General features: G+C 39.0%; 1 protein-coding gene across 7 annotated transcripts in view; it reads right to left on the bottom strand.

Moving 5' to 3' along the window:
• Window positions 1-4,405: 4,405 nt before the first annotated feature.
• LOC108510820 (disease resistance protein RPM1-like) overlaps window positions 4,406-19,475 on the bottom strand; it is a 34,546-nt gene continuing 19,476 nt past the window's right edge. For 5 of the 7 annotated variants that reach the window (XM_039120508.1, XM_039120509.1, XM_039120510.1 and 2 more), the window contains 2 exons: window positions 5,809-8,753; window positions 4,406-4,727 (listed from right to left, as the gene is read on the bottom strand). In XM_039120508.1, coding sequence (XP_038976436.1) covers window positions 5,843-8,653 — 2,811 coding nt within the window. In that variant the 5' untranslated portion in view covers window positions 8,654-8,753 and the 3' untranslated portion in view covers window positions 4,406-4,727; window positions 5,809-5,842. Of the gene's footprint in view, window positions 4,728-5,733; window positions 16,204-19,475 lie in introns of those variants that run through there. The other 2 variants (XM_039120512.1, XM_039120514.1) reach the window with 2 other exon arrangements.

Raw genomic sequence — 19,475 nt, 5'->3', positions numbered from 1 at the left:
ACCAAATTGTGCTTATTTTCTAAAGAAATAAAAGAAAGTCTTTAAAAGAGCTCTAAGATGTATCAAAACTGCATGAATCCATATTTTGGTATTTGTGCCCCAATGTTCTTATTATCATAAAAGAACTTTGAAGTCATTAAGAATTAATGATCCAACATGATGATATGTTTTTCAAGTATATGAGTTTTGCACTTATACTCTGAAAATTAATTAAATTGCTCTCATGTTGATAAAATACTTAATATATTGGGCAAAAGATCTTAAATGAACGAGCTGTCATACTTATTATTGAAGAGAGGTTAGATTTCCATTCGTGCTTTCTTTGAATATCATTCGTGGTACTTCTTGAATTAACTTAAGAAAGATTCCATCTACACTTGAGTTGAAAACTATCCTTGGAATCACATTCGATGTGTTCTGCTCTGAAATTATCTTAATTGGCTCTGATCTATGCTCATTAATCTTATTCTAATATTATTGCCTTGAGTTATATGATTCATATCCTTGCAATAATTTGACATGCAAATCAGAGTACAATAAGAAAAAGAAATATTTGAGTAGTCTTATCTTTGTGCTTAATGTTTCACTATCTTTTTGATGTTGTCAAAAAGGGGGAGAAATACCTAACTATATGCTCATAATGCTTTATATTCTGTATGTTCTGAATTGAATACAAACCAGCTTAAATTTAGATATGTTGATTATGTTAAGCTGATTAAATCTAAAGCATTATCATGAAGTATGTTTTAAAGATATATATTTTTGTTGCCCAGAGATGGTCACCCAAGAGGGGGGTGAATTGGGTGTCTTAAAAACTTTTGACTAATTAAAAATAAAACACACGAATATATGCACTAAAGTAAAGAAGGAGGAATGAGAAAGGTCAATCGCAAACACAAGGTTTTATAGTGGTTCGGAGCTTCCACTGCTCCTACATCCACTCCCCAAATTACCTTTGGGAATTTCCACTATAATCCACGATTACAGTACGGTAGTTTTGCGAGTTTACTACCCAACTCGTTGTTTTACACCGGGCTCACAACAAATCCTAAAACCCCCAATTTCACTTAGGCTTGGGACGCCTTTTCCTTGTTCCAAGTCCCTTGACAGGAACAAGCACCACAACGAAAGAGTTTACAAAAGAAAGGAAAAGCTCTAAAAAGCAAATATTGCAATTATGAACAATAGAACCCGGAAGAATCCTTTTGCCGTTGGAAGCGTGGGAGATATTGATTCTTCCGATGTGGAGCGCGTAGGATTGAGTGTGAGCTTTTAATCCCAAGCGCACGAGAGTGATTGAGCTTGAAATCACTTGGGAAGCTTGAAAACACTTGATTTCTTCACTTGAATGCACTCACTCCCTTGAACTTTTCTTTCTTACTTCTCTCTTGAATGATCTAGCTTTGGGTTGGTGAAGAGTTGTTGAGAAGCACTTAAGAGGTCCCTTTTATAGCCCAAAAAAGTAAATATAGCCGTTAGAGACAAAGAAAGAAGGATTTGAAATTCAAACCAAACCTGAAAAGCTGTCAGTCGCGTCCCAGTCACTCCGGGGACGTCTCCGCTTCAACGGGAGACGTCTCGGCTACAAGATTTTACTTTTTCCGTTGTCTGGGGTCGACTCAACACTTTCAGGGGACGTCTCGGCTTGTTTGCACTTTTTGAATGGGGACGACTCCGCTGATCTGGGGACGACTCGGCTTCTTTATCTCCGAAGAACATGTCCTCTGGTATTTCCTGAGAGAGTCGACTCCGCTCCTTCAGGGGACGTCTCGGGTTGTCTGCACTTTATGCTTGCGGGGACGACTCGGCTTACTGTGGGGACGTCTCGCGCATATCTCTTGAAAACTGCCTTTCTGCCGCCACTGAGAGAGTCGACTCCGCTACTGAGAGAGTCGACTCCGCTAACGCGGGGACGACTCGGCAGGTGTCGGGGACGTCTCCAAGTGTGCCGGTTCTTCCTGTTTGTGCCAGAGACGTCTCTGAAACTATCCGGAGACGTCTCGGCTGTCCCTGATCTGTTTTCTTTAACTCAAAATATTCTTCAATAAATTCATAAAAATTATGGGAACTTGCCTAGACATTTCTTAACAATATTCTCAATTAATCACATGAATTCCTCAATTAAATTGTTAAGATAAATGGAATTATACTCTAGTGTTTTGTATTTATCAAAATCCATTAGGGGGTCAACAATTTTCTACTTCAAACAACTTAGCTATGCATTACTTCTAGAACACAATATATTGCATATACTCCAAGTTTTGTCATCATCAAAAAGGGGGAGACTGATGACCCAAAGATTGATTTAAAGATTGATTTTGATGATCACAAAACCTTGAAGTATAAATACTAATGTTTGTGTTGCAAGAAGAAAGATTATTTATTTTGCAAGGAACATAGCAAGTTGGAAGAATTCAAGAAGGCCTCCAAAGCTCTCAAGAAAAGTTAGAAGAAAGCCACACCTCATTGGCCCAAGATTCAAGTTCAAAGGCTTCAATTTAGAAGAGCAAGTTTTAAGAAAAATTCAAAGGAAAGGCACTCGAGTCGACTCCTACAGTTCCGAGTCGACTCCAAGGAGCAACAGACAGCCGGACAGAAAGATTCATCTCAGAACCTGTCAACGAGTCGACTCCTGAAGAGCGCGAGTCGACTCCGATGCTTGCCGAGTCGACTCCAGGGTAGTACGAGTCGACTCCAGGGAGTTACAGACAGAAAGACAGAGAAGTTATTTTGGACCCTGAGAGCCGAGTCGACTTCGGAGGAACTCGAGTCGACTCTGATGGTTGGCAAGTCGACTCCAAAGGAAGCGAGAGTCGACTCCCAGTGTGATACAAAGCAAAAGTCAGAGAGCAACTTTCGGACACTGAGAGCCGAGTCGACTCCCGCAAAGTCCGAGTCGACTCTAAGGCAGCGCTACCTCAAAAAGACAGAAGACTGCTTTTCGGATACTGAGAGCCGAGTCGACTCCGAAACAGTTCGAGTCGACTCCAGGACGGCACGAGTCAAAAGACAGAAGATCGGGAGTTCGAACTCTGAGCGCCGAGTCGACTCCCAGAATTTCCGAGTCGACTCGAGTGAGCAAACTTGAAAAATACATCTCAGGATTCCTTGGAACGAGTCGTCTCCAAAAATGCCAGGTCAGCTCCGGACATTGGGGAGTCGACTCCAGGTTGAGTCGAGTCGACTCCAAGTCGAGACAGCACTTTAATTCAAATCTGGAACAATTGCCGAGCCGTCTCCAGAAAAGCACGAGTCGACTCCTGCACCAGGCGAGTCGACTCCAGATCGCGCGAGTCGACTCCGATCCCAACGAAAACATTGTCAGGAGTTGCAGAATGTGCAGAACGGCTCTATTTTTGTCTCTAACGGCTAGATTTGTGTTCCCACACTCTCTAAAGCTATAAAATCAAGGGGAGAGCAAAGGGAGAAAATATGGAAGAGGGAGAGAACACTTAGGAAAGAGATCTCAAAGAAAAATCTCCCAAGAGCACAAAAGGGCCATTCAAAGCAAAATAGAGAGAAGAAGAGCATCCAAGTGAATCCCAAAGCTTCCTCTTCAACTGTGTGCTGCCTTGCGTGATCCTCTACTTCGTGCAAAATCAGAAGAGGGTCAAGAGAAGAAGAAGCCGAGTTCCTCCATCTACGAATCAGTTTGAGGGCTTCTTCTCTTTACTTTACTTATTTACAGTTGCTATATTTGCTTAAGTTAAGAAGCTTGTATTTCCTTTAAATTCTTTGTCTAATATCTTGTAACTTGATTCAATCAAGGGATTGAATCAAGGGGTTAAGGTTTGTTGGTGAGCCAAAGGAAAAACCAACGGTGTTAAGGTTTGTTGGTGAGCCAAAGGGAAACCAACGTTGTAAGGTTGTGGTTGGTGAGCCTTTGGGAAAACCAACTGGGTTGGATTGTGAGCCCGAGAAAACAATCGGTTGGTTCTAGTCGGTGAGCCTGTGAAAACCGACCGAGTTCGTTGTGATCTCGCAAAACAACAAGTTGGGTTGTGAGCTTGTAAAACAACCGGCTGTAATCTGGAGGATTATAGTGAAATTCTCAAGAGGTCTTGGGGAGTGGATGTAGGTGCTGGGGTGCACCGAACCACTATATGTTTGTTGTGTTTGTGATGCTTTTTGTCATTGTCTAACTTGCTCACTTACTTACTTAGATAAATTGCTTGCTTAACTCTTATCTGCGCATCCTTTAAGTTGCAAGCATATTCAATTTACTTAATCAAGTCTCATTCAATAAATCAAACTGTTGCTAAGTTTAAATTCCACTGTGCATCTATACAACTTAGCATAATTAATTGAAAAGTTTTATAAGTAGTATAAAAGTTTTAAAAGACCCAATTCACCCCCCCTCTTGGGTTGTATCTACTGGGCAACAAATAGTATGCACCAACTAATAAAATAACAAACTCAATTATCCTCACCCTACAGAAAAATAGAAGATCTTAGGAAAAAGTAATTTCCAGTTAATTACATAAGCAATCTAATGAAAAAAAACACATATTACACATCATCATGACTACATGAGCATTTAAAGACACCACATTTTGAGTATATTGAATGGATCCTGATAGAATAGGGCAAGCACTTATACACATAATACACGGCAGACAGATCTTTATGAGCAAAGTACATTATAACTAGAAAGAGAAAAATTTAATAAAATATCTGCTAGAATTTTAATCTTGTGAGCTTGTTCTCGACTCCCTAAAATGATTTTCCTGCAAGATGGAGCAACCTTTATTCATCCAAGGTCAATAAAACAATTGAATAGATTAATGAGCTAGATGCATAATTTTCTAAATATTCCGTACCTCCATAATCCAAAATATATGCTAAAAAGAGTATGATAAATTAAGAAAAGTTATGAAGAAAATGAGTTATACAAAATTTTTAGATCAATAAAATCAAATTATGAAGTGAAGATTATATGAAATATCTAATAAAGCCTATTTTTGAGTAAAAATACTGAATGGAAGTAAAAATCAAAATGAAGTTTTACTTGGAGGGAATTGTAAGTGCATATCATAATTTAGATTTTGAGAAATACATAAAAGGAAAGAATCATACCCAAAAAAAGGCACATATTTTTAAGAGCAAAGAATATAGGACAATAGCATAGAGATGAAGAGAGGGAAAATGGTTAGCTTTGGAGCAGTGAAAAGGAAATATATAGACCGAGAAAAAGAAAAATGGCGCTTGTAAATTAAAGACATAAATAATTAGAAAAATATTTGTTAAAAATTATAGTGGCAAAAGTTGTTAAATAGAAGTGTGTATCAGGTTATAAGTTAAATCAAAATCATTGTGAAAATAGCAGAAATTCTTTGAATTTTGATTTAAGGGAAAAACATGTTAACAAGATTTTAAAAATTAAGAAAAAAATTTCATGCTATAGGAAGTTAGCCCTCTTATTTTCAAGAACAAATAGGTGCTGCCATTAACTAAATCTGAGATCAGAATCATCAATATATATATATATTATATATATATATATATTATATATATATATATATATATATATATATATATATATATATATATATATATATATATATATATATATATATAAAACACGAAATATCCGGTGGTAAAATATGCAGATATGAGCCTCATGTAATAGTAAAGACATAAGAACATGTCAAAAATACAGGATTCAGATATTGGGTAGAAGAAACTGAGCACAAACTAGAAATATCAAATTAATTTCTTTGTTGGGAAAATGGGTTAAGATCAGGGCATGAGGAATGATTAATAAACAAGAGATGCAGCGATAAGATACAAAATGGAAGGGACACTTACTTGGTGGTCCCAGATAAGTGGGCAGAGGGATGGATCATGAAAGTCTTTCATATTTTGTTTCGTCCCCTCTCTTAAAAATATAATAGGCATTAGGGATGCCTTGAATCTTGTTCTTGTCGTCGCTTCCTTCGAACCTCCCTCTGAATTCTGGATGCAGATCCTTCAAGTACAGTGTCTGGAGGGATGTGAGATATTCGATGCCTCGTGGAACATCCTTTAACGCGGGTAGGCCATCCATGAGTAGAAACTCCAGCCTTGGCATGGCGCCATCCTCTACCTCAACCTGATTAAGTTGCGGCATATCGTGTAACAAGAGTTCCTTCAAGTTAGGGAACCATCCTATGCCAAACCACAATCGCTGCCCGTCATATGCCTTATCCAGACAGAGATATACGAGGTTGGTCAACTGAGAAAGAGATTGAATTGGATCCTCTACCAACCCATTCCAACACAGGTACAACTTCTGAAGGCTAGCTCCAAGGGCACGAAATAAGGGCAACTCCATCGTCCCTTCTGCTAGCCGTCCATTCAGATGAAGCATTTGAAGATGCTGAGGTGGATGATCCCACCCTCCCAACTGGAGAATCTCATTCTCGTTGCTTGCATTAAGGGACAAGTGGGATAGGTAGCGCAACCTTGATAATGAAGCGCATAGGTCTTTGCAATGGATGCCGCTCACTTTCCATATCCGAATGCTCCTTAGTTGCGTCAAGTTCCCTAGCCGTTTCACAAATTCCATGTTTGCTTCCACTCCTTGGAGAGTCTGCAGGTCTTTCAAATTCCACAGCCCTTTCGGAGTTTGCACACCTCTAAGATTATCTATAGCATTATAATTTGGAATGAAAATCTTCTGGGCAAACAAGTGACGCAACTTCTTGAGGTTCCTTGTCGTGCTTGGCAGTTTCTCTATTTCACTGTCATAGAGGTCGAGCGTCTGCAGGTTACGAAGCCTTCCCAAAGATTTAGGTAGCATCTTCACCTTCGTGTCCCTCAGACCCAAAAAGCGCAGATTGAAAAAGTCTCCAATTTCATCTGGTACTCTCTCAATCGAGATGCCTTGCAGATCTAAGACGGTCAAATATCTAGAGCTGGAACACAGCGACAGGAAGGATGATGATGAGGAGGACATTGAACGGTCAAACACCATGAAAGTGCGAAGTCTTGGCAACTCCATGCTCGATTGGATTTCGTTACTGTAATTGTGCACTGATAGGCGGCGTGTTTCATCACCCGTCTTCCCCACCATCCGAAGATCATCAAGTACAACGCTAAAATTTTCCTTCTTAGACAATGATACAGCCAACTCTCGTACAAGATCGTGCATCCGACAGTGTTTTATTCTACCAAATTCATTCCTTTTTACAGCTTGAAGCATGCATCGATGGATGAGCTCCTTGAGATAGTCCTCTGCCACTTCCTCCATTGTGCTTGATCCCCTTTCCTCCACAAATCCCTCTGCGACCCATAGCCTCATAAGCCTCTTTCTTTGAAGCACATGATCCTCCGGGAACATGCTGCAATGCAAGAAGCAGTTCTTGAGATATCTCGGCAAATAGTTATAGCTGAGATTCAGAACATGCTTCACATTGTCCAAATTTGGGTTGTTATTCAACTCCCAGCTCAGCCGATCATAAACTTTCTCCCATTCTGACTTGGTTTTCTCTCTTAGGGATAGAAGACTGCCTAAAGAGACAATAGCTAGTGGCAACCCTTGACACTTTAATACAATTTTCTTTCCCAACTCCTCCAGTTCTTTAGGACCTCTTCTCACTTTATCTTTCCGGAATGCCCTCCTACAAAATAGATCCCATGCCTCGGTGCTTTCCAAAACCTTGAGCTCAAGCTTTCGACTGTCATGTGCTAGTGAAGCTACCTCAGCAATCCGAGTTGTAATGATTACTCTGCTTCCATTGTTGTCATCAACATTAATGGCATCACTAATAGCATTGAAAGCTTTTATATCCCATACATCATCCAGTATGATCAAATATTTTTTCTTCTCTAGCCAACTTCTTACTCTTTCAACTAACTTTATATGGTCCATTTCTCTGATGTCATTCGAAATTTTCTCTACTTTTTCATTTTCATACAGCTCCTTTATCATTCTTCTTAAAAGATCATCCACCTCGTAAGTTTGTGAGATGGATACCCATGCATGACATTGAAACTCTTTTCTCTCACTTTTATATACATTGGTGACAAGGGTTGTTTTGCCCAATCCCCCCATGCCCCACACAGATATTATAGAGCCAACTGGATCCTCATCAAGTAGCCATTCAGTTAATTTTTTTTTGTTTTGGTCAATCCCCACAAGGTCATCTTCATCCATGAAACGAGAAGAGTCTGCTAAATTCTGTTGCTTTTCACTAGCATTACGTGAACTACCAATCATTGCTCCCTCTGTTGTCTTAATCCATCGCTCCTTCATTTGTGAAAGGTGAACCAAATTAGTTTCCAATTCTTTCAGCTGAGCAGCAATTTGATGGAAGGCAACCAAATTTTGGGATCTCCTTACTATTTTTGAAAGACAGCCTCCTAACCCGCTCCCTTGCTGTTGAGCTATGAGATAGACATACTCATCCATAATGTCCTCAACACTATATGCTAGTTTCCGTACCTCCTGAACCCAAGCATCAAGGACTTGGTTGCTGTCAGTTCGAGTATCTATTTGACCGAGGAAGGCTTGCATTACCAAAAGTTCACTCTTGATACGGCTCATACTACTTGGTAGTTGAGTCAACAATGAGACTTCATTTGCAAACAGAGATCTAGCTTTTTTCAGTGCTTCTCCACCCAAAGCAAAACCAATCTTTTGAACTGCTAGAAGTACAGCCGCCTCTGCCATGTCTGGTTCCACTATGAACTATACTTCCTTTGTTGGACAGGCCAGGTGTCCTACCAGACTAGCTCTTGTCTGTCTTATATTCTCTCTCTTGGTGTTTGGTCTGTCCAAAAAAAGTTTGATCTTAGTAATAAATGAGAGTTCATCAAGAGTTCTATACAATAAATAAAATTATTCAACTCTGAGATATCACATATATACTGAATAATTTGCTACCATGTTATTTAGTTCTAAGATCACTATTTCTCAAACCATTTGTAAACTAACCTTGGAAAATAGTATCACCATTCACAACAAGAAGGCTTTCCATTCTTTGAGGTGTATACGAGTATGATGTGTATAAAATAAAAAATATCTAATTATAAAAAGACCAACAAGGTTTGGTCTATAGAATTGAATATAATGTTCCCACTTCTAAATCACACTAGAGATGTAGAAACAAGACTATAACCTTCCAGGAGTCATTTTGCCTAATTAAAATATAAGATATTATCTTGTTGCAACTATAATAACAAGATTATGTGATAATTTGAAAAATTCATTAATTGTTTAAATTTTACTATTCCACAAAGTTGTTCAACTAATGTCAAAAGTGGACTTGGGCCAGCTTCTAGTCTGACCATAAGCTAGGCTTGAAATAGTTTAGATTGGGTTAGGATCTAAAAGTAGAACCTGAAAGAATTTCTGTCTAGGCTTGTGTCGATGCTTAGCTCCACCCTGAAGCCCGAGCTTGAGCCGGGACCAAAAATCGAGCCTGAAATCAAACCCAAAAAAAGGACTGGAACAAGGCCCGAGACCTGTTCTGGCTCTATATCCAACCAGGCCCTGCGGCTCAATTTAGCCAGACCTTTTCTTTAGTGAATCTAATTTGTCTATTTACCAAGCTAAGGTAGTGGGATTGACCGCCTACGGGTGAGAGGGGAGGGCTAAAACCTTCGATCCCTAAGTCTCTTGTCCCGAATTTTTCTGACCCTTGGGCTCTCTACATCTCTCCAGCTCTTCGCTTCTCCATCCACTTCCACTAGTCCCCTCCTCCTCTCATCGTTGCTGGTCAACAATCCAATGCTACAGGCCCTCTTTTTCAAGAACAAAGAGATCAGCCACATCCAATGTTCCTGATCCCTTCTCTCTCACCGTGAGAGAGAGAGAGATGAAAAAGAGAAGAGATGAGCGATGCCCAACTATGGGCACTATTCTTGGAGAGTTAGGGTTGGGCAACCATAATTTGTTGGACCCGTATAGCTTTGAATGGCCTTCCTAGCATGACAAGGTCTACTCTCTCTTCTATTTGATCTACTCTAGCCTCCTCCCTTCTGTTGTCCTCTCCCTCTCCTATAATATCCTTCCCCTCATTCTCTCATTCAAAATAAAAGAACCTTCTGGTTTCCATTCCCATCATCAAATTGAAGGAAGATATCCTATTATAATATCCTATAATAGTATTCCCGTGGAGTTAGTATTTTTCTAGTATTTTAAAGCAAGATATCCTATTTCTAGGGCAATTGTGGTCATACTATGGTGCATTATTGTTAAAAAATTTAATTTTTACCATTTCTCATTAATTTGGCAGGTCCAATCAAGCCATGTAGGGGCCAATCGAGCCAAAAATTAGGTCAACCAGAACATAAGTCGGTCCAGTCTTTTGGCCTAAAAAGACTAATTTGGGTCAATGCATTGAGTTTTTGATGAGCTTGAGATCAAGTCAGCATTTTGAAAAATCTCAGGCCTAAGCCTAGCCTTGAGCCCAAAAAAAATTCAAGTTGGATTCCAACAGAAATATAGCCCAACCTAGTCTGACCCCGTTCTAGCCCTACATTAAATGAATAATTTGCAGGTTCACGGTTGTTTCATGAATTAATCATAAAACGGGAATGATTCATGATTAATTCAAGGAATCCTAAATTGTTCATTAGACAAAAAGAAGGTTTATGGTGCCACATGAGATTCTAGGTAATGATAAAGGCAGGCCTAAGGCATATAGGGAAGAGTGATTTGACATGGGAGATATCTTTTAGAAGATATCTTTTATAGAAGAAAATAGGGGTGAAACTTTTTCGACTTCCCAACTTTTCTCTGTTGCCTTCAAGACTTTTCTTCCAAAAGTTTTTTTCTTCAAAAACAAAACAAAGAAGATTAGATATCTTCCACTTATTCTCATTCAAATATAGGCCTACAAGTGGATTGATCTATCTCCAATCTGGCACTGATCCGAAACCAATTCATTCCAACCAGCACCAAAATTACCTGGATTAGGTTTGGATTTGAAAAAATGACCTGTTCTTAAAATGGATTAGATTTGGATACTTAAATTTCCAATTTGAAACTGAACCAACCTAGACTGATAGAAAATTAGTATACCATATATTTCAATACTCTGGTTTAATATAAGAAATATAAGTCTTCTTCTGATGATATACTCAACTCAACTAAGTCTTAATCCCAATCTAGTTTGGGTCGACTATATGAATCCTTTTCTTGTGAATAATGAATCCAAAATATTAAAAATGATCAATCCTATGAACTTTATAATCCATAACTTTTGCTTCACTTTCATTTGTATTTCTAATTTTATTAAAACTATATTCCATGTATTCTATCTTGGTCCTACCTAACTTATAACTCTTAAATTTTAGTGCACACCTATATAATTGCAATTTACGATTACCTCAAACTTTAGTTTCATTCACCAAGACTATAACATCTGCAAATAGTACGCGCTAAGGAATATTATCGTAAATATGCCCAATAGGTTCATCCACAACGAGCGCAAAAAGGAGGGGGTTTAGAGTAGAACCTTGGTGTAAACCTATTATGATGGAAAACTTACTTATTATTATCCATAATTCTCATACTAGTAACCGCTCTATTATTCATATCTTTAATCATATTAACATAACCAATGAAAGCTTCTTTCTTTTTCTAATACGCACCATAAGACTTCTCTGGAAACTCTATTATATGCTTTCTCTATATTAATAAAAATTGTATAAAGATCTTATATCTTTTCTCTATATTTATCTATTAACCTTCAAAGAAGAAAAATGACTTCTATAGTCAAACTTTCTAGCTTCAAATCAAATTAATTCTCTCATATTTTTGTATCACATCTTGATCTTTGCTCAAACACCCTCTCCCAAAGTTTTATTCTATAATGCATGAGTTTAATACCACAATAGTTAAAATAATTTTGAATATCACCTTTATCTTTATAAATTAATACTATAATATTCTTCCTCCATTCATCAGATGTCTTCTTAATATTTAAAATTTTATTAAATAAATTAGAGGTTTCATCAGGTCCAACCGCTTTCTCCATTTTCATCTTTTATATTGCCTCCTTTATCTCAGATATTCAATTTTACATGCATACTAAATATTTCTATCCTCAATGGAACTAGTAAGACATCCTAAATATTTTATATGACTTTATTGAATAGCATATAAAAATAGTACCTCTCCATCCTTCTTTAATCCCGTCCTCCTTAATCAAAACTTTTTAATTTTTGTCATTGATGCATTTAACCTAATTAAATCTCTAGTTTTTCTTTTCTCTTAGTCTGTAATCTTAGAAATATCTTTTTCTCTATTCTTAGCTTCTAACTTGTGATATAATACTTCATATGCTTTGAATCTAGCCTCTCGTACTATCTTCTTAACTTGCTTATTTGCCACCTTATAGCTTTTATATATTTCTCTATTCTTATATTTTGGTTGTCTTCTATAGTACTCTTTTTAGTCTTCTAATAATTTGTTAATAATTTATATCATTGATTATAATTATGAAAATCCTACTTAAAATATGTTTGATAATGTTTTCATGTGGCTTGCTATTATTTTATTGCATAAGATATTTATGATATAATTAGATAATGAATTTGTATGTATTTATTATGATTTGTCTTTGAACTATTTTTGACTTGATTTGATATGAAAAGTCTGATGGATTTATACAATTACTATTAAATCTAACCTGATCGACCTTGAAGGGAATTGGATTATGTTTAGGTTTATTTTTTGACCTAATTTGAATATGCATTGGGTATGGGTTGTTCCTATCCCCAATCCTACCTGTCTTGCTTGCAGGCCTACTTGTAAGTGATGGGGATATCAGAGCCTTTCATTCAGATGATGGAGCCATCCGAGCCACAAACTCATGTCGCACCAGAGAGTGACATCAGTTTGATTTTACTCGAGTCCGCGTCATTTCTGTTTTATTGCATTATTAGTGTCTTTTATTATTGATCGAGTCAAGTTGGTTAGTTATTTTTGTTATTGGTCAAGTCAATTTGGTTAGTTACTTTTGTTATTGGTCTAGTCAATTTAGTTAGTTGTTGGGTCAAGTAATTAGATCAATATTGGTAAGGGATTAATTGATATAAGGATCCAAGTTTGGTATGTAATCAATGAATTGACTTAGTCAATTGATTGAATTGATGTAAGGGCCCAAATTTGGTATGTAATCAATTGATTGATCTGGTGTAAGATATATATAAAGGCCATTCCTTTTTTCTTTTTTTTTTCTTTCTGCGTCTCTATAACCTCTTTTTCCTGTATCTTTATAACTTTTTTTTTTCCTTCTTTCTTTTTTTTCTCTGCAATTGTTCTGCATCAAATTTGATAAGCTTTGCCTCTGTCGCCAAAGCTCCCTGGTCATGCGGCAACTTAAAAAAAAACAAAAAAATCGTCACTTGGTTGCGCCTTTGCTTTCTTCTCCCAAGCCGGAAAACGCCAAATCTCTGTTTCTTCGCATGAGGAGTGGGCGTTCCATCACGTGGGGTTCTCAGGTGGCATCCTTCCCAAGCCGAAAAGCAAAAGAAGGCCCTTTCTTCTTCTCAAGCGGTTTTCATATTCTCCAAACTTTCTTCTTCCCCACGCCGAAAACAGCCCCCCTCTTCCCGTGAGTCCCCTGTTTTCGGCGGAGAGAAGGCCTCCCCCCCGGTTCGCGTCGCAGTCCGGAGGAGGAGGAGGCTCCCGATCCGGCGGAAAAGAAGGCCGCCGAGTTCCACCGAACGCCCGCGTCCCCATCGCCGCCGCACGCCAGATCTGGAGGAGGAGCACCGCCCGCGAGAGGATCCGGGGAAGAGGAGTCTCCCGATCTTGGGTTCTTTGGTGTTCGGCGGTTTTTCGCGTGGAAGGAAGGGAAAACTCCCTGTTGCAGTCCACGAGTGAGGAAGAAGAAACCCTCCCGTGCGCCCGTGTCTGCCCGCGTCCTCCCGTTGCTCCACCACCCGCGCCGCCGTGCACCCGCAGCCGTCGCCGTCCGAGAACCACCACCTAGGTCACTGCCCCTTCCCCCGCCTCGGCCGCCACCTCGGCGGCTCCCACAGCCTTCGCCTCGCCCGCAAGGGCCTCCACCACCTCTCCCTCGTCCTCTGCTCCCACCACCATCGCTCCGGTCCTTGAAGCCGCCGCCGCGACCACCACCTCTTGGAGGTCTCATTTCTGGCCCTTACCCTTCCCCTCTGTTTGCTCCCAACCCCATACACACCCTGACTCCCGATAGCCCATTGGACCCGACAACACACCGACACGAGACCTCCCCAAGTAGCTTATCACGGGCCAAGTCGTTAGGCCCGCGAGTCCAAACCACCTTACGGATCACCCCTTTCTTGAACTCAAGGCCCAACAGGCCTGGCAATAGCTGCTTCCCCCTCTGATCGTGTTATCAGGTTCGCTAAATTATTGTGATCAAATCAGATTTGAGCCATTTGACGAGCCTACTTACTGCGACCGCACCTCTGATCGTGCCCCAGCCTAGTACGATAACCGATAAGACCTGCCCTCGAAGGGATCGAGTTTTTTCCACTTGGAAGGAGTTGATGGAGACATCATAGCCCTTCATTCAGATGATGGAGCCATCCGAGCCACTAGCTCACGTCGCACCAGAGAATGACATCAGTTTGAGTTGGACCCCCAAATTGGGTCCACTCGAGTCCGCGTCATTTCTGTTTTATTGTATTATTAGTGGCTTTTATTATTGATCGAGTCAAGTTGGTTAGTTACTTTTGTTATTAGTCAAGTCAATTTGGCTAGTTGCTTTTGTTATTGGTCGAGTCAATTTAGTTAGTTGTTTGGTCAAGTAATTAGATCAAGTGATTATATCAATATTGGTAAGTGATTAATTAATGTAAGGGTCCAAGTTTGGTATGCAATCAATTAATTGACTTAGTCAATTGATTGAATGAATGTAAGGGCCCAAATTTGGTATGTAGTCAATTGATTGACATAGTGTAAGGCCTATATAAAGGCTACTCCTCTTATAGATTAGGACAATGAAGCATTGAATAAAAAAATCCCTTGGCTTGGCCTACTCTCTTCTCTTCCTCATGCTAGGCGTGGGTGGCTTCCCTTATTTCTTCCTGCGTCTCTATAACTTCTTCTTGCTGTGTCTTTATAACCTCTTCTTCCTCCTTCTCCCTTTCTTCTCTGCATTATCCTGCATCAGTAAGCTTCCTCACCTCTGTCCTATGCTCTTCTCCAAATTTTATTTCTTTTCATCCTTCCACACAATATTGCCTAGCACTCTTCTTCATAGTTCCTAGGTTTGGTACACTTTCACTAATTTAATATATATGATTTCTAAATAGATATAAGATATATAATTCTAATTAATTACATGCATTACACAATTTTAAATAATTACATAGCAATGTATTTTGATTTTTAAACTTTATTGAATTTTTTGCTGAATTATTCCGTAATCTTGTCAAAATATTCTTGAACACTAAACTTGTGGCTATTATGGGAACAAGCTTAGGTTGCAGGAGTGGCAACCACGATTTTTTTTTTCCATACAATGGATATGGGACGTAAAGCTAATCCTATATACTTTCTCTAATAGACTAGTACACTATTTTCTAACATGTAGTAAGGAATGGAAGCAGCACACCAAGAATTGTGGAATTAGGTGTACAATCTATGTGACGATCCAATTCTTTTCCTACCTTGACATGACTTAAAGAATTAAACTTATTTATCTTAGATAGCAAACTCTCATTGTTATGCCGAAAGAATGAATCTTATTTATCTTGAATATCCAACTCTCATTCTTACTAATAAAAAGGTAGGGCTAGCATTTGTTAGAATAATTGGTTGGTATCACTCCCTTGCATACTTCACCACTCAAGTTTGAATTTGAGGCCTTTCAGGTGAAGAGAATTAAGCAACTCAGTTAACAACTGTTGTTGAGAGTTAAGAGTTCTTTGAAAGATATATAGATCACAAAGATCACTATTGAAAATTTTAAAAAAAATGAAAGATTTTTTTTGAAAAAGAAAAATCTGCAGGATAGTTTCTTTCCAATATATTCGATAAAATAAGGGAATGGAAAGAAATATATTGATTCTATATATTTTTGTATCACGTTTACAACAATATGTACATCAATATTAACCGAACAATATAGCAAAGAAGGAAAGTGCACCAAAGAAAATATCAATCATATTTGAACTAAGATAGTAACAATGGTAATCAATATGCTTAATAATATTCAAGAAATTAAGCTCTAAGTATTAGATGTATGCCCTAGAAGCCAATTTTGGCTGACACATTATTAATTCTAGGACATAATTTGTACTTGACTTTATTATTATTGAATAAATGAAAGGCATCTTTTTCATTCATATTATTATTGTGTCTATGAATCGTCCAAGGAATTAATAAGATGATGATGCATATTCTCAAGAGTTGAGAATTTGAGCCATGTATCATTAGTGATTAATTTCTGAACGCTCCTGATCGATGGATCATCACGAGGACGGTGATCGATCCGATGAGATCAGTGCACAGATTACTTTCCTTATGGATGGACGAGACTCGAGTCCACAGTGTGGCGACACTGAAGTAATAGTGCAGGTGCTTGTTAAGAACAAGGGTACAGAGCGTGACCAATACAAGAAGTCACATGGATGTCTATCCACTCGTCAGTGACTTGCTTGATGTTGCAGCAGTGTGACTGGTCCTTTGACCTGCGGTGCTTCGGCTACTCACAGTGAGGTTATTGTAGTTTGACTGCACACATACATGGTCTCTAGCCATATGGGTCCATGCAGTGTAGATTGGCTGCAGTAAGTTTACTGTAGGAGTAGGGTATGCACCTATAAGAAATCTATCGACCTTGATAGATAAGGAGAGATCCTATGTGATTTATAAGACTGAGTTCGTAAGACTTCGGCCGGGGCAGTATGCACAGTGGAGAAAGAGTTTTCCACTCTCGAACTTAAGTCGAATAAATCTTCACATATGACAGACGATGGGGTTTGACGAGTTGTCCATGACCTCCGTCCTGTAGGGATCCACGATAGTAGGACTGTATCACATGATAACTGCACCTAGAGGTTCACCATTCTATTCTGCTGGGTAGCCACTACATGCTGCTAGGTGTCACTGGTGGATGGTGGGACTCATAGGGATTATCTTGATGATCGATAAACCCTAATGAGTTGAGTTGGAATCGTTCCAACCCATTGAAAGAAGTTTTCAATAATATTGTGATAGAGATCGCAATATATCTCACTACCAGTCAGAATAGAACCTATGGGGTCACACACACTAGAAGTATTGACCGATCCGATGGTTGAAAAGTGATTATGAATCACGAGTAATCAATTCGATTGATAATAAGTTGAAGAAGGAACAATGGAAATTGATTAATTGGACTTAAAATACAAATCCTACTTAGAGTAGGATTCCTAGAGTCCTAATTGGATTAGGACTGGAAATCCTATTTGGAGTAGGACTGGGATTCCTACTTGGAGTAGGATTCCTACAATCCTAATTAGATTAGGATTTTGAATTCATTTTTGGATTCCTACTTAGAATAGGATTCCTAGAAATCCTAATTGGATTAGGACTTCGGATTCAAATAAGAGTCCTAATTAGATTAGGACTAAAATCAAATATGTCCTAATTTGGATTAGGGTTTCTGTTGCCCAGTAGATACAAGCCAAGAGGGGGGGTGAATTGGGTCTTTTAAAACTTTTAACCTACTTCTAAAAGTTTTTGATTAATTATGCTAAGTTGTTCAGATGCACAGTGTAAGCTAAAACTTAGCAACAGTTTGATGTAAAGAATGTGACTTGATTAAATATGCTTGCAACTAAAGGATGCGCGGATAACAGTTAAGCAAGCAATTTATCTAAGTAAGTAAGTGTGTTAGTTAGATAATAACAAGGAGCATTACAAACTCAACAAACATATAGTGGTTCGGTGCACCCCAGCACCTACATCCACTCCCCAAGACCTCTTGGGAATTTCACTATAATCCTACAGATTACAGCCGGTTGTTTTACAAGCTCACAACCCAACTTGTTGTTTTACGAGCTTACAACGAACTCGGTCGGTTTTTCCTGGCTCACCGACTAGAACCACCCCGATTGTTTTCCCGGGATCACAATCGAACCCTTACACGTTGGTTTTACCCTCGGCTCACCAACCAACCTCTCACCGTTGGTTTTTCCTTTGGCTCACCAACAAACCTTAACCCCTTGATTCAATCCCTTGATTGAATCAAGTTACAAGATATTAAAACAAAGGTTTAAAATAAATCAAAGCTTCTTAAACAAGCAAATATAACAAGATAAACAAATAGAACCCGGAAGAACCCTTTTAGCCGTTGGAAGCGTGGGAGATGATGGTTCTTCCAATGTGGATCGCGTTGGCTTGAATGTGAGCTTTGTATCCCGAGGGGAAGAGAGTAGTTGAGCTTGAAAATCACTTGAGAAGCTTGAAGGCACTTGATTTCTTCACTTGAATGCACTAACTCCCTTGAACCTCTTTTTCTTTCTTCTCTCTTGAATGATCTTGTGTTGGGTTGGTGAGAAGATGTTGAGAAGCACTTAAGAGGTCCCTTTTATAGCCCAAAAAGCAAATATAGCCGTTAGACACAAAAAAGAGACGTTTGAAATTCAAATCAAACCTGAAAAAGTTGTCAGTCGCGTCCCAGGCGCTCCGGGGACGTCTCCGCGCTTTACGGGGACGTCTCCGCTTGTTTGCGCTTTTTGCATGGGGATGACTCCGCTGCTTCGGGGATGACTCCGCGTTCCGGGGACGTCTCCGCGCTTTACGGGGACGTCTCCGCTTGTTTGCGCTTTTTGCATGGGGATGACTCCGCTGCTTCGGGGATGACTCCGCGCTCCGGGGACGTCTCCGCTTTTTCAGGGGACGTCTCCGCTGCCTTATCTCCGAAAAAATCATTCTCTGGAAAACCCTGAGAGAGCCGTCTCCGCTATCTAGGGGACGACTCCGCTGGTCTGCTTTTTACTTGCAGGGACGACTCCGCAGGTACCGGGGACGTCTCCAGACGTGCCAGTTCTTCCTGTTTGTGCCAGAGACGTCTCTGAGACAACCCGGAGACGTCTCGGCTGTCCCTGATCTGTTTTCTTCAACTCAAAAATTCTTCAATAAATTCATAAAAATTATGGGAACTTGCCTAGACATTTCTTAACAATATTCTTAATTAAACACATGAAATCCTCAATTAAATTGTTAAGATAAATGAAATTATACTCTCGTGTTTTGTATTCATCAAAATCCATTAGGTGGTCAACAATCTCCCCCTTTTTGATGATGACAAAACACTGAGTATATGCAAAATTTAAGATTTAAACATATACACAGTATTTGAGTATGTGCAATATAAAATATATTGTGTTCTAGAACTAATGCATAGCTAAGTTGCATGAAGTAGAAAACATATATATTTAAAACATACTTCATGATAATGCTTTAGATTTAATCAGCTTAACACATTTTAATTTCAGCTGATTTGTATTCAATTCAAAAACACAAAGCATTATGAGCATATACTTAAATATTTCTCCCCCTT

The sequence above is a fragment of the Phoenix dactylifera genome, unplaced genomic scaffold (assembly GCF_009389715.1).
Source record: "Phoenix dactylifera cultivar Barhee BC4 unplaced genomic scaffold, palm_55x_up_171113_PBpolish2nd_filt_p 000820F, whole genome shotgun sequence".
NCBI lineage: Eukaryota > Viridiplantae > Streptophyta > Magnoliopsida > Arecales > Arecaceae > Phoenix > Phoenix dactylifera.
This window is presented reverse-complemented; position numbering and strand designations above follow the sequence as displayed.